At 39.7% G+C, this 12,508-nt stretch overlaps 1 protein-coding gene across 9 annotated transcripts in view; it reads right to left on the bottom strand.

Annotated features, from left to right (window-relative positions):
• HELZ (helicase with zinc finger) overlaps positions 1–12,508 on the bottom strand; it is a 157,811-nt gene that overhangs the window by 29,919 nt on the left and 115,384 nt on the right. For all 9 annotated transcript variants that reach the window (XM_042965477.1, XM_042965482.1, XM_042965478.1 and 6 more), the window contains 3 exons: positions 11,957–12,164; positions 5,026–5,105; positions 134–704 (listed from right to left, as the gene is read on the bottom strand). In XM_042965477.1, the coding sequence (XP_042821411.1) occupies positions 134–704; positions 5,026–5,105; positions 11,957–12,164 (859 nt within the window). The remainder of the gene's footprint in view (positions 1–133; positions 705–5,025; positions 5,106–11,956; positions 12,165–12,508) is intronic.

Here is a 12,508-nt window from a genome sequence, read left to right as displayed (position 1 = left end):
AAGTGACTGATGTCTGCTGCCATCACTTGAAGAAATGAATCGATCCTGACCCAAAAGAACACTGCACAGTACATGTCGATTTAAGGAAATAATCTCTGAATTTGTCACACCCAGCAGTGACAGGAGAACTTACCTAAAGCCTCCCCGATGGGCAATCCCGGGGGAGTCTCATCAGTGAAGTTATTCAGATGGGAAGGAAGGAGGGGGCCGGGCTGTGCGATGGCCCGAAGAGGGCTGTGGCCTTCCTGCAGCATGGGAGGGGGCTGCTGCTCAGGAATCACAGCCTCTGCAGGAGGGGACTGGGGCCGGTGAGAGACCGCACTGTTAAAGAAAGCGCTGTTGGGCCCTGCCTGATAGGCAGGGGAAAGTTGAGGAGGTGGCTGCTGAGTCAGCTGATTCAACGGATTCTGTGGCGGGACTACCTGATTTGGTTGGGGCGGCAACTGATTTGGTTGTTCAGGCAAATTATTCTGCTGCTGATTTAACAAGGCGTGCTGCTGCGGAATTGGAAATGGTGGTCTTGGTAGCTGGGGAAGGGGATGAAAATGACGACTGGGGATTGCATACTGTGCGTGGGGAGCAGGGAGAGGAAGATTTATATGTCTCGGGTTGAGATTATCTTTGCGATGAAATTTGGTATTGGGATAAACAACACCAGGACGCGACTCAGGACTTCTGTTCTGTGGATTTGATTCCAAATCAATCTAGAAAAAAATAAGAAGTCTTTCTTAACTGCGGACGATCTGGGTCCTGTGGCTCTCCACCTTTTCCCACCCCTAGCACATCTGAAGGATATGATACATTCTTATCAGTAATAGCCAATGCTATGTGCCCAATCACTTTCTGACAATCAAATGAGGGAATAAACATTTTTTAGACCAGGAAAGATGAAACAGAAAAACCCGTAGTATATTTGAGTCATAAGAAGACATATTGCCATTTTATTAACACATCCACTTTAATTCCTTTAAAAGCATGATTTTTAATTTCACACTTTCTTCCTCAGAAAGATAACCATTTATTTCCTTCCGCTATAAATCATTATAATGTGTCCTTTTCTACCAATTTTATTGTTTTTATACATCTCTTTCTTCAAACATATCTATATTAATTTAAAAATACTTGTCTCAATTTAAACAACTTTGAAGTGGACAAATACATACTTTATCACCTTTGTATAACCAGTTTCGTTGTCAATTTTTGCCATTAGGTATTGATATTTCTTCTCTCAACAAACATTTACTGAGAACCTACCAAGGGTAGTGCCGGAGATTAAAGGACAGTAAGAAGACTGAGTCTGTACCCTCAAGAGCTTACAGCAAGGGCTGGCAAACTACGGTTCCCAGGCCATTTCCAGCCCACCAAACTTTGACAAATAGTTTTACTGGAACACAGGCACCCTCATTCGTTTACGTATTGTCTACGGCTGCTTTCTGACCACAGTGGCAGAGTTGAGAGACTCCAACACAAACCATATGGCCCATTAAGCCTGAAGATTTACCATCTGACCTCTGACCTTTTGCATAAAAGGTCTGCTTAGAGGAGGCTTCGAGTCCAGCAGAAGACACAAACAAGGAAACATAAAATTAGAGGTTCTGTAAAAGGATGTGATAGAAGGTCCTAGTGCCTGACAAAATCAAAGGTGGCTTCACAGAGGCTAGGACATTTGAATTGAGTCTGGCACAAAGATCTGGAATTTTCCAGTGAGGGAAGGACATTCTAAGTAAACGTAACAGCCTAACCAAGGAAGGACAGGCGGGGAGAGGAGAAAGAGTAAGGCAGATTTGAGGAGCAGGAGAAGTTCTGTGCACATATAGCTCCAACATCACTTGTTTATATGTTCGTTTTCCCCTTCTTGACATCAGATAACACTGCGAGAGCCCAATTATACGAGACCCAGAATGATTCAATACTGCGTATAAACATTTTTAATCCTGTAAACTGTGGTAAGCTACCGAAGATTTGTAAGCTATGGAGCGCTGTCATCCTTCTGCAACCTATGTTTGATCACAAATGGTGACAATGTGAAGAATGAAATACAAAGTGGAAAGAAGCTATTTTTCTTTCCCCTCTCTGTCAAAACACTCAATAAGCTGCTTCGGTACATCAATCTCCTGTTAAGTTTCAATGTGGAAATAGTCACGGAGTACTGCAAAGTACTCGCCTCACCAAAGGCTCTCAAGCTAAACACAGAACCGACCACTCTTAAGAACCCAGAACAAACAGCCTGTTCCTGAATTGAAGCCGTGGGACTCCTGGCGACCAAGCTGTTGCAACAATGTTTGTTTGCAATGTACCAATCGGGCCTCAAGTGCCTTTTCACCTCTAATCACCAGTTTAAATGGATTGCCACTTGAATTTGGCCAGTAATGTCCCTAAGATTACTGGGCGTTTATAAATCGTCTATAAAATGAATGAGAAGAATGACACCTCCATCCCAGTCTCCCAGCAGCTGCAATGCCTGCTCTTCAAATGTCCCAGAACCTGTTACCCAAAACGGCATTACAAATATGGGCGGTCTTCAATAAAGAGTTGTCATTAACTGTCTAAATCATTCGACTTTATCTGCAAAATAAAAGTTTCAGAACCTGATAAAGGCTCTTTATAAACAAACGTGGTCCCCCATGAATCTTCATCTTTTTGAGACTGATGTCACATTCAGCTGGGATATACTTTTTTCCATAAGACACTGTTGATATTCACACACAGATCGCGTGAGGGAGGCCGTGATTAGATGTCAAGGTTGTTTGTGGATAAGCTGCCTCCTTCACTTCTGACTTTGACACGGACAGGAAGCTAGGCCAGTCATAGGAGCCTAATCAATACAGTGCTACTCTCGGACACTACAGTGGGCTAAGCAGGAGAGAGGGAGCCGGAGAATACTATTGTCAGAATGAGATCATCCCACGTCACTCTCCTCTTCATACTGAGGCACTGAATCAAGGACAGCCAGGAAATGGTTTTCCGCGAGGCCCCAGGACAAAGCATCAGAGTGGAAAGAAAGGAAACGTGTCTATTAGGTTGCCTAGTTCCTGGACAGGGAAAGAACAAAAGAGAAATTTAAACACAGCTCGAGAGATGCTTCACTATCTCAGCTTCGGTTGCTCCCATAGCACCCAAGGCTCTTGCGGACGTTTTGTCCTGTGCTGCCTGTGACTGCACGGGCTGCCACGGCATCGTCGCGTGCCATTTGTTCCCTCTCGCACCCCTTTCCAAACACACGGAACTCCTATTTGCACCGCAGCTCCCTCCAGACTCAATCAGGAAGTTCCACTGGCGGCCTCATTTGCACTCCTCCAGTTGGTAGTAAGTCCTTTCAGTTGTAGAAACCGTGAGTCAGAGCTGCTTATGGAACATAAGTCACTGAGTACAGAGAACAGTTGCTTAAAGCAAGCTGAGGTTGGGAATACAGATTTGGAAGTCATTATCATGCAGCAGAGATTTAAAACGATGGAACTGACCTAGTTTGTACTAAGAAATCATAGAATGCTGAGAGGTGTAGGACAGTGACAGAACCCTGGGAAACCCCAACATTAGGACAAGGGACAGATGGGAAGGGGGGGGGCACGAACTCATAAAAGAGGCAGGTCACGTTAGACAGGGTTGTGAAAAGTAGAAATGTGGGGCAAAGAAACCAGAAGAACAAGATGGTCAAGAAAAATGAAGTAGAAAATAGAGCCAAATACCAGAGAAAAGACAAGTCAGACTACAACTGAAGTGTGTTCGTAAAATCTGCTCACTTGAAGCGCAACGGTTTTCAGTGAATGTCAGAGTCGAATACGAGGCTGTGTTGGTTCAGGGGCAAATAAGAGATGAGGTGGAAAGGTGAACTTGGGGAAGCTATAAAGGAGATGAGGGTTAAAAAGAAAGCGTCTTTTAAAAAAAACGGTTGATTGGTCATTTATTTACTGGCTGAGAAGGAAGAACTAGCAGCTGGAAAGAATTTAAAGAATTTAAAGATGACTGAGGAGAACGGACTAGGCCTATGAGGTGACCAGAAGAGGAGAAAGTAGTCTCAAAGGAAACTCCTTCTCTTCTACCAGACTCTTATGTGGTGATAAGAAAACAGGGTTGTTAAAGGAGAAAGGGGTAAGTCTAAGGTCTTAAGTTAACAGGGTGAAATCCTGATGTGGCAACTCTAAAGCAAGGTTATCTCCTGAGCATAAGGATAACTGCAGGTGGAAGGTATCAGGCACGAGAAGAGCTGCTGAGAAATCGGGCAAAGGGAGCTAGGTACATGTAACGAAAGGCAGAAGAGCCCCCTGGGTTCCCTGAGATTAGAAAATATTAATTTCCACTGGCACTAATTCAACCAATGATTTGATTTTCCCTAACTGGTCCACAACCACAGAAGCAAATAAAGGAGATGAACGGGTGAGTTAAGAGTTCAGCATTAGTTACGAAATGAATAAATCATGGGGATAAAAGGCACAGCACAGAGAATACAGTCAATGGTATTGTAATAGCCTTGTATGGTGGAAGATAGTAACCGCACTGTGATAAGCATAGAACAGACAGACTCATTGAATCACTATGTTGTATACCTGAAATTAATGTAACATTGTGTGTCAACTACACTTCGGTCTTAAAAAAAAGTTAAGGACTTATACAGTAGATGTGATGAGAGAACAAGGTGAGCGACATAAGGAAGTTAAGTCTTCCTTATTCACGAGAACAGTTCTTTCCATTCTGAGATGATTTTCAATGACACGTCTATAAATGTGTCTCACTTACTACTTTATCATACAATGATTCTAAATTCAAGTCTATCACTGACCAACAATTTAAGAAAAGTATATGGATAAAGCAAACAATAGCCAAAGAAAAGGTGAAGGGAGAGAGGATAACACGACCCAACAGGATAAGCATAAAAGATATACAATAAGCAAATCTAGTGGGATAAACAATAAGCATAAAAGATATACATAAAAAGAGAAAATTTTCTTTAAAACATCAACATTCCAAGGTGATCAATCAGACTAAAATCCATTAGGACAATGCATTCACTACATGTAAGCAGCATACCTGTTTGGATTCCATAGGCTTTTTCTCTGGTGTTCGAATCTTACTAATTTCAGGTCCAGGATTATTTGTATCACTTTTACCTAAGAAAATATTTTTAAATTCTTATAAATTGTCTCCAATGGATGTTACATTTCCAATGACTAACCATTATTAGACAGAGCAGAATAATTTGAACATTTTTCATCTATTGTATCAATTTATATTACTGCCGGGGTTTTGTTTTTACTAAAGTTTGAGGGTTGTAGTTTCCCTGCAAGAAAGAAAATTTATAATTAAAGCAAACCTCATTATCAATAAAAAAGATTAATAAAGGAATAACCTTAAAACATGAAATAATTTCAAAGATAATTGCCCATCCTCCAGGAATTTGTAGCCTCGTTTTTCCTAAACCAGTCACAGAAAAGGTACTGAAATTCTTACTACTTATAAAGGCTCAATGTTTTGGCCATTTACAAATATAATTAAGCAAAAATGCAAATAATATCTCAATCCAAATTAATAAAGAAATCTAAACTGAATAAAGATATTCTGAAAGGGGTGTACTTATACTCCTTAAAAGTAATAGATAGCAAACTAAATGTAAGTGAATGAGGAATAGCAAAGGAAACTAAAGTGTTTTTAAAAATCACAATTATAATAGAATTAAAAGATGCTATTTCACACATGTGAAAGGATTTTAATCTATAAGAATTAACTGCTGGATATTTTAAATTCCTTGAAAAAAATCCTTGATTTGGGTTCTTGTTTGAAAACACTCTTTTAGGAAAGCCACTGGAACTCTCTCTGTAAAATGAATTATCATGCCAAAATAGCCTTACTACTAAACTTCAAGAAATGAAAACTACAATGTCTGAAGATGAAAAATACACTAGGTAGAACTAACAGATTAGACACTGCAGTATGAAAACTTAATGAATTGGAGGCATAGCAATAGAAATTACACAAAATGAAATGCAAAAGAACAAAAGAATTTAAAAAAGGAAGTGCATCCATCAACTGTGGGGAAAATTAAATCAGCCTAATATTTGGGTTGTTGGAATTCCTGAAGAGAGGAGAGGCAAGACATAAAAATATCTTAAGAAATAAAGGTCAAAAGTTTCCAAACTTGATGAAAACTATAAAACCACACAGATCCAAGAAGCTCAACAAACTTCAAACACCAGAGGCATGAAGACAACTACACCAAGGAACAGCATAATCAATCTACTAACACCAGCATAAAAGAAACTCATAAAAGCAGTCAGACGGGGGGGAAAAGGCACATTACATATAGAAAAAACAAAGACAGGATGACATCAGATTTCTCACTAGAAATAATGCAAGCAAGAAAACAGGAGAGTAATATCATTAAAATGCTTAAAGATAAAAATTGTCAACCTTGAATGCTATACCTTGCAAAAATATCTTCTTTCAAAAATGAAAGTGAAACAAAAATATATTCAGGCATACAGATGCTGAAATAATTCATCACCAGTAGATCTACACTATGAGGAATGTTAGAACTTCTTCAGGCAGAAGGAAAATTGTGTCAGATGGAAACATGAATATACAGAAAGAAATAAAGACTACCAGAAATGCTACCTACATGGATAGATCAAAAAATTATTTTTCTTATTATTTAAAACTCTTTTTTATTTATTTATTTTGAAAGAGACAGAGTGCGAGCAGGGGAGGGGCAGAAAAAGAGGGAGAATCACAAGCAGGTTCCATGAAGTCAGTGAAGAGCCCATACAGGGCTCAAACTCACAAAACCATGAGATCATGACCTGAACTGAAATCGAGTGTCAGACGCTTAACTGACAGAGCCATCCAGATGCCCCTAAACCTCTTTAAAAAATTATTTGGTTGTGTAAATAACAACAATGTTTGGCCTTATATGTAAAAGTAATATGTATGGCAATAATATCATAAAGGCCAGAAGAGGATAAATTGAAATACTGTAAGGTTCTTTGACTGTACATGAAATGGTAAAATATAAATTGGAAAGGAGTCTGTGATAAAGATATATACTATAAACTCTAAAGCAAACACTAAAATAATAAAGAGTTATAGCTAATAATCAAAAAAGGAGATAAACTGGAATCATAAAAAATATTCAACGAATCCAAAAGAAGACAGGAAAAAAAGGCAAGGGGAAACAAAAGAAGATTGGACAAATTCAAAATAGATAGCAAGATGATAAAATCAAGCCTAATTTATATAATTAATTATAAATGCTCTAAACACCTCAATGAAAAGGCAGAGATTGTCACACTGGATTAAAAAAAAACATCAAGGGGTGCATGGGTGGCTCATTTGACTCTTGATTTCCATCCAACTCTTGATTTTGGCTCAGGTCATGATCTCACAGTTTGTGGGACCGAGCCCCATGTCGAGCTCCGTGCTGGCAGCACAGAGCCTGCTTAGGATATATTCTTTCTTTCCCTCTCTCCCTCTCTCCCTCTCTCTCTGCCTCCCATGCCCCCCGCTGGCTCTCTCAAAATAAATAAACTTTAAAAAAAATCAAGAGCCAACCATATGCCATCTAAAGGAAATGTGCTTTAGGGTCGCCTGGGTGGCTCAGTCGGTTGAGCGTCTGACTTCAGTTCAGGTCATGATCTCACGGTTCATGGGTTCGAGCCCTGAGTGAGGCTCTGTGCTGACAGCTCAGGCCCTGGAGCCCGCTTTGGATGCTGTGTCTACATCTCTCTCTCTGCCCCTCCCCCTTCCTCCCTCCCTCCTTCTCTCTCTCTTTCTCTCAAACAAACAAAAATTTAGAAAGAAATGCACTTTAAATATAAAGACACAAATCAAGGAACCTGGGTGGCTCAGTTGGTTAAGCATCCAACTTCATCTTGGGTCATGATCTCACAGTTCAGAAGTTCATGCCCCGCATCGGGCTCTGTGCTGACAGCTTGGAGCCTGGAGCCTGGAGCCTATCTACCCCTCTCCCTACCCCCACCTCAAAAATAAACAAACATTTAAAAAAAATTTTTTAAGTAAATAAATATAAAGACACAAAAAGATTAAAAGTAATAGATCAAAAAGGAAAGAAAAAGGTCAAAACGGATATACCATGCTACCACTAGTCAAAATACAGTTAAAGTGGTTATATTAGATATTAACAAAGTAGACCTCTGAGCAAAGACTATATTACCAGGGATAAAGAATGTCATTCAAAAAAAGACAGCAGAGTTAATTAACCAAAAGCACATAATCCTAAATGTTTATACTCCTAATAAGAGACCTTCAAAATTAACCAAGCAAAATTTAAAGGAAAAATAGACAAATACCAACTGTACTTGGAGATTTCAATATTCTCCTCCCAATACATATTTCTTTAAAAGAAGACAGAAAATCGGCAAGAATATAGTACACGTGAACAATTCTATCAATCAACTTGACCTAAGTAACATTGATAGAGTGCTCCATTCTTCTCAAGTGCACATGGAACATTCACAAAGATACACCATATCCTGGACTGTAAAACAAATCTCAGGAAGTTCAAAAGAAAAGAGTTTGAGTCATACAAAATACGTTTTCTTGGCACAATGGAATCAAAGTAGAAATCCACAACATAAAAATTCCTAGAAAATCCTCAATAACTGGAAACTAAAACTCACCTTTCTAAATATTCCATGGATCCAATCTCAAGTGAAATTAGCAAGTGTACTTAAGGGGTGCCTAGGTGGCCCAGTCGGTTAAGTGTTTGACTCTTGGCTTCAGCTCAGGTCATGAGCACAGTTTGTGGGTTCGAGGCCTGCATTGGGCTCTGCACTGACAGCATGAAGCCGGCTCAGGATTCTCTCTCCCTCTCTTTGCCCCTCCCCGGCTCTCTTTCTCTCTCTCTCACAGAAACATAAGTAAATAAACTTAAAAAAAAAAAAAAGTGTACTCAACTGAATGAAACAAAAATCCATCAGAATGTATGGCATGCACTACTAAGGAGGAAAATCATAAAACTAAATAAGAGAAACTGAGAAATAGGGTGTCTGGGTGGCTCAGTCGGTTGAGCCTGCAACTCTTGGTTTCAGCTCAGGTCACGATCTCAGAGTTCATGGGTTCAAGCCCTGCACAGGGCTCTGTGCTGACAGCATGGAGCCTGCTTGGGATTTCTTTCTTTCTTTCTCTCTCAAAAACTAAACAAACATTAAAAACAATTTTTTTGAAGTGTGTCCTTAAAACAAAAAGAAACTGAGAGAGATATCCTGTTCATATAACAGGAGACTCAATATTGTTGTCAATCCTCCCCACATTGGCCTGTAGATTCAACACAATCCCAATCAAAATCCCAGCAGGATTTTTTGTAGAAATGGACAAGCTGATTGTAAAATGCATGTGGAAAATGCAAAGGACCTGGAATAGACAGTTTTGAAAAAGAAAAACAACCTTGTACTCATAGTACCTGACCTCTAGACTTTCATGAAGCTACAGGAATCAAGACAGCACATTTGGCACACACATGAACGTGTGCATCAACAGAACAGAACACAGACTTCACGTATGTGGTCAACTGATTTTCAACAAAGGTACCGAGTTAGCTTAATGCAGTAAGGACAGTGTTTTCAAGAAATAGTGCTAAAAGAAATGAACATACATAAGCAAAAAGAAAACAAAAACATTCTTACCTCATACCACATATAAAACTTAACTCAAAAAGGACCTAATGTGAGAGCTAAAAATACGACACTCCTGGGGAAAAAAAACACAGGTCCTTGTGATCTTGGATCAGACAAAAATTTCGCCAACACCAAAAACATGGCTCAAAAAAGAAAAAAAAAAAAAAAAGGATAAATTGAATTTTATCAAAAGTAGAAACTTCTAGGGGCACCGTAAGCACCTGACTTCAACTCAGGTCATGATCTCACAGTTCAAGTGCCAGGTTGGGCTCTGTGCTGACAGCTCAAAGTCTGGAGTCTGCTTCAGATTCTGTGATCCCTCTCTCTCTCTCAAAAACAAACATTACAAAAGAGAGACAGAGAGAGAGAGAGAGAGAGAGGGCAAATGACCCAATGAAAAGATATTCAACATTATTAATCATTAGGAACATGCAAACTAACACCACAATCAGATTCTATCAGATACCTCCTAGCAAAGGTAAAAGTAAAAAGACTAACAATACTAAGTGTTGATGACAATGTGCAACAGCTAGAGATCTCATACATTACTAGCTGATGAGAAAAACGCATCAGCCACTTTGGAAAACAGCATGGCAATTTATTATAAAGTTACCTATGTATTTACAACATACTCAGTGATCTTACTCCTGGGTATACACCCAAGAGAAATGAAAACATATGTTCACGGCTGCTTTACTCATAAGAGCCAAAAAACAGAAATAACTAAGGTGCCCGTCAACTGATGGATAGATAAAAACACTGCAGTGCAACCATATAATAGAATACTAATCAACAGTAAAAAGGCATAAACTACTGACACAGACCACATAAATGAATCTCAAAAGCATTAAGTGAATGAAGCTGGACACAAGGAAGCCATATACTCTGATTCCATTTATATGACGTACTAAGTACAAAGACAAGAGTACAGAGGCAAAACGCAGATCGGTGGTTGCCCAGGGCTGGGGGTTGGAGGAGAAGACAGACTACAAAGGACTATGAGAGAATATTCTGAGTTACGTAAACACCCTGTGGCTTGATTCTGGTGGTGGTTAATTCTGTTCATTTGTCAAAACATGTCAGCTGTACATTTTAAAAGTAAATTTTACATTATATAAATTATACCTCAGTAAACCTGACTTTAAAAAAACAGACTGAGTGCTGGGGCGCCTCATGGCCCAGTCGGTTGAGCATCGGGCTTTAGCTCAGGTCATGACCCCACAGTTCGTGGGTTCGAGCCCCGTGATGGGCTCCGTGCTGACAGCTCAGAGCCTGGAGCCTGCTTCTGATTCTGTGTCTTCCTCTCTCTCTGCCCGTCCCCTGCTCACACTCTGTCTCTGTCTCTCAAAAATAAAACAATGTAAAAAAAAAAAAAAAAAAGTTTTTTTTTCTTTTGAAAAAAACAGACTGAGTGGGGCGCCTGGGTGGCTCAGTCAGTTAAGGGTCCAACTCTTGATTTTGGTTCAGGTCATGATCTCATGGTTTGTGGGTCTGAGCCCCAAATCGAGCTCTGTGCTAATAGCACGGAGCCTACTTGGAATTCTCTCTCATTCTCTCTCTCTCTCTCTCTCTCTCTCTCTCTCTCTCTCTCTCTCTCTCTCTCCCCCCCCCCCCCCCGCCCCAACCCCTCCCACTTGCGCACACGTGCTCGCTTACTCTCTCACTCTCTCTCAAAAACAAATAAATAAGGACACGTGGCTCAGTCAGTTAAGTGTCCAACTTTGGTCATGATTTCATGGTTCATGAGTTGAAGCCCCGCATCCGGCTCTGTGCTGTTAGCAATTCTCCCTCTCCCTCCCTCTCTGTTCCTGTCCCGCTTGCGCACACACATGCTCGCTCTCTCTCTCTCACTCAAAACAAATAAAACCCAAAAATCTTTAAAATATATAATAAAAAATAAAATAAACAAACTTAAAGACTGTGTAATTTTTCCTTCAATTACACAGGAGATTATGATTTACAGAAGATGTAACTACTTTAGGTCAACTATTGCCACAGTAGCATCTACATTTAGTGTACCACAAAAATAATTTTGGTCAATAAATATATTTAACAGGAGAGGATTTTCTGTCTCAGTTTTAAATAACTATCTTTTAAAAACACTCTAAATATTAAAATTTGGTATTTTTTCAGAAAATTGGTAATATTGATTACATCATGCATTTTCATTTGTGTACATACTTGTATCTTCTGGAGAGAAGATCCATAGTTTTTGCATCAGATTCTTTCTCAAAGGGGTCTATAATCCACGAACAATTTAACAATCATATTGTTAAAAGATACAAGCAGGTGTATCAACATTTTAGGATCTTGATAACAGCAAAGCAGCTCACCATTTCGACTTGGCTCATGTTGATCCTTCTCCTGGTGCTGGCTTTGTGGCTGCCCTATGCTGACGGGTGGGTGGTGCCCAAGGCCATACGGTAGGGGAGACCCCCGTCCATGTGTCTGTAAGAGGTTCATATTGTAGGCCATCGCTGCTTGGTGTGTAAGGATCCGAGGATCAACTGCGAACCTGCCCTGGTACCCTGTCCATGGTACCTACGTTATCACAAGAAATGGAGTAACTGCATTAAATACATTTTAAAATGCAAACTGCTATCGTGCTACTGATTAGGAAAAAGCAAACACACACATGTTAATTGTATCAAAATAAGTAACCACAAAGTCAGTGCTAGTTATAACAACTGGTAGAATTACTGCTAGAACTTAACTAGTCAAGAATTGGCTTCCAAAAGAAAAATTGGCTTCCTGAATCTTTAGTGTGTAGGGAAAATTGGTCATTTTTCAGGTTAGGAAGAAACTGGGGACATAAAATTGGTAATTATTCCTTGACGCATCAACTTATTTTATAATCCTAAATCACTTCCCTTTAATATGAATGT

This window comes from Panthera tigris, chromosome E1 (genome assembly GCF_018350195.1).
Source record: "Panthera tigris isolate Pti1 chromosome E1, P.tigris_Pti1_mat1.1, whole genome shotgun sequence".
Taxonomy (NCBI): Eukaryota; Metazoa; Chordata; class Mammalia; order Carnivora; family Felidae; genus Panthera; species Panthera tigris.
The sequence above is the reverse complement of the archived record's forward strand: the minus strand, read 5'-3'. Positions and strand labels throughout refer to the sequence as shown.